Genomic DNA, 2,943 nt, shown 5'->3' with positions numbered 1-2,943 from the left:
TTTCAGACCTGTTCTTCAGTTTCTGTCCGTGCAGCATGAGCAGGTTTTGGGCCCAGGTCATGTAAAACTGCAAATGGCCGGATGTCTCCAAACACGAGGCCAGAAAGCCCAGCAGCTTTTCCACGTAGATGTCCGGCAGGGATCCGCAAATCACCGGGACTGCGGGGACAAAACATCACTCATGAAACACGATGGCCGCCTTGACGGTTCCCGTAAAACCCAACGGAGGAATCACCCACTCTGTTCGTGAGGAACCGTCTCCAGCACCTCCTGCTTCAGGGCCTTTTCATTCAGCCTGAACGCCAGTACGATGGCCGACGTCCACTTCTGAAGGCGCAGCTGCTTGCGAATGCTGGCCGGCGTCACGTCCAGGTCGAGATCGTACGGGTCAAAGACCATCGACCCGTCAAGGGAGTAGACCAAAAGGCCCTCGGTGGTCGTAGCCGCCCAACTGCGACCTGGAACGTTCCATCGGTCAAGGACAAAGCCGCAATTGGAAGCAAAAAGAAAACAAGCTAGCTCTCGACGCCTACCGGTAGGAGAGAATCTCAGCGAGCTGACTCTGATCTCCGGCTTGAAGTGACGAGAACTCATGTCCCCTTGAGCCACAGAACAAGAAACCCTGTGAGAGGTGGAAGTCCTCCATCTGTTGATGTCAATATCGTGAATCTCGTACCTTTCCTGACTCCTGGCAGGCTAATGTTGACCCCATCTCCATCCCCGGCCCCTTCGTCCACCAGGGCCAAGCTGCCGAACTCCGTCATCTTCCGCCTATCGAGGAACTCCTACAACCAACCGATGAATCCCACGGTCATTCTTTCAGCTCATTCCAAAGTTAGCTAATTTGAGGAAAGTTGACTAGCTAAGAACTTAAAATATGCAACATCTCAGGACGTTGACTCTTTTTAGCGTGACAAACACTACATTGAATCAAGGTGTAGCTTTTACTGCCCTGAAAGATCTGCATTACACTTACAGATCTGTCTGTGGGGTTAGGTTCACCTACAAGTCCGTGAAGTCTTGTTCAAGCAAACACAATTATCGTTAATCTCCAAACTTCAGACTAACATGAACCATTACTCTTGGAAAAGAAAGTGTGGAGGTAATAATGTGGGTTTGAGCAATGTAAATACTGGTTGCTAAGAAAAATGGAAAATTGACTTTGAGATAGAGACACGAAATTAGGCACAGATATTCATTAGGCCAGGACATCAAAAATATTCAATGGTTGCTAAGGAAAATTGAAGATTTACTACGAGATAAAGACATGAAATTAGGTACAGATATTTATTAGGCAAGGACAATAAAAAGTTCAATGGTTGCTATGGACTTGAGACATTTATACAGGCTGTCCTTTTGATAGAAAATCTTATATTTGAGCTTTTTTTGTACAGTTAAAAACTGTTCTCGTAACTTCAATGGTGCAAAGCTAGGGAAAGCTAGCTAGTCTTCCTCCTAAAACCCTCCTAAACTTTACAGCTATTTGAAAACTTATTTTCACAGTAAAAATTTAATAGAATACACAATAAGGGAAAATATTTGGTGCTAAATGAACCAAAAAAATAACCAAACTTTGGAAAATTTCAATGAGGCCTTAAAACTGGCTACAACAGTATTTGTTTTATAGTATAAAGTTAATTAAAAAGTACTGAAACTGGCAGATTTAGCTTTAAACATGTTTACCATCAAGATCTGACAACAAATTTGGTCAAAAACGTAATAAAAACTTGTTTAATAAGTTGTCTTTTTCTCCTTCCTATTAGAGTCGACTTCACACGCTCTCCTGAACAGAACACTAAAGTTTCCTGACGTCCTTGAACCTGTCTGATGGATCTCTTTTTGTATCTGAGCATCAACGTTCTGGTTCATACCTCCATGGCGTCAAACGACAGGTTGCAGGAGATCTCGAACTTCTTCATGAGCATCTGCTCCCTGACATTATAAATGCAGACGAACTTGGACTGTCCTCCGGCCAGAACGGACGCCCCGTCCGCAGAGTAGCACACCGACGTGAAGGACCTGCGGACACAGGAACCGGCGGTAAAACCACAGCCCGGCGATTTTGAGCTGACAGGAGGCGTGGCCACTCACTTTCCCTTGGCGAGCTGTTTGGCCGTGACCTTATCGGTGTCTTTGCGTCCCACTTCCAGGTCGTGGCGTCCAGAGATGGAGCCGGTCTGCGTCGCGGTGTTGGGGTTCCAGAAGGTGATCTCGCCGTTCAGGGTGGCGACGGCCAACTCCTGACCGTCGGGTCGATAAGTCACTGCCAGCCCTAACAACAGAACCCAAAAGTACATCAAGTATTTGGCGCCATCTGGTGGACGTAAAAAGGATCTTTTAGATTTCTGACCATCAGAAGTGAGAGGCAGCGTCTCCTTGACCTGCCAGCTGTCCATCATGTCCCACAGCCGCACCGTCCGGTCCCACGACGAGCTGGCCAGAATGGACTGAACCGGGCTGAAGCACAGGCAGCTGACCGGACCCTCATGACCCCCGAGGACCTGAGGGGGGCAAACAAGCGCCATTTTTTAAGAGTCTTTTTTTTTGCCCATTTTACAACAAAAAACTAGTAATTTCTAAGAATAAATAAAAGCATGTAGTCACTGTTAGGGAAGCAACAACCTTTTTAAACTTTTTTTTCACATTTCCTGTTCTTTTACAAAATAAAAGCACGTAATGAATGTTAGTGATGGAAAAACAGTGAAAATAGAACATTTACTTTATTTTTTAATAAACTAAATAAATATGAATATTATAGCATTTAATTGCATGTCAACCACAATCCATAAAGTTTTATACAAATGTCACATTAATCTCTAAGGTTGTGAAACTTTAAATAGTTTTTTCTAAAAAATTTTATTGATAAATTTGAACGAATTCATCATCTCTTTAAAGGATGTTATGTAGTTTCTTAAAGATGACCATTGACAGATGATCAGCAAC

The 2,943-nt window shown here is 44.2% G+C and overlaps 1 protein-coding gene across 2 annotated transcripts in view; it reads right to left on the bottom strand.

Annotated features, from left to right (window-relative positions):
- pwp2h (PWP2 small subunit processome component) overlaps window positions 1-2,943 on the bottom strand; it is a 9,780-nt gene that overhangs the window by 2,319 nt on the left and 4,518 nt on the right. The window contains exons 13-19 of one of the 2 annotated variants that reach the window (XM_024289032.2): window positions 2,351-2,501; window positions 2,092-2,272; window positions 1,872-2,019; window positions 677-785; window positions 534-599; window positions 240-458; window positions 131-159 (exon numbers count right to left, since the gene is read on the bottom strand). In XM_024289032.2, the coding sequence (XP_024144800.1) occupies window positions 131-159; window positions 240-458; window positions 534-599; window positions 677-785; window positions 1,872-2,019; window positions 2,092-2,272; window positions 2,351-2,501 (903 nt within the window). Of the gene's footprint in view, window positions 1-8; window positions 160-239; window positions 459-533; window positions 600-676; window positions 786-1,871; window positions 2,020-2,091; window positions 2,273-2,350; window positions 2,502-2,943 lie in introns of both variants that reach the window. The other variant, XM_024289031.2, reaches the window with a different exon arrangement.

Source organism: Oryzias melastigma, linkage group LG2, assembly GCF_002922805.2.
Source record: "Oryzias melastigma strain HK-1 linkage group LG2, ASM292280v2, whole genome shotgun sequence".
Classification (NCBI taxonomy): Eukaryota; Metazoa; Chordata; class Actinopteri; order Beloniformes; family Adrianichthyidae; genus Oryzias; species Oryzias melastigma.
The sequence above is the reverse complement of the archived record's forward strand: the minus strand, read 5'-3'. Positions and strand labels throughout refer to the sequence as shown.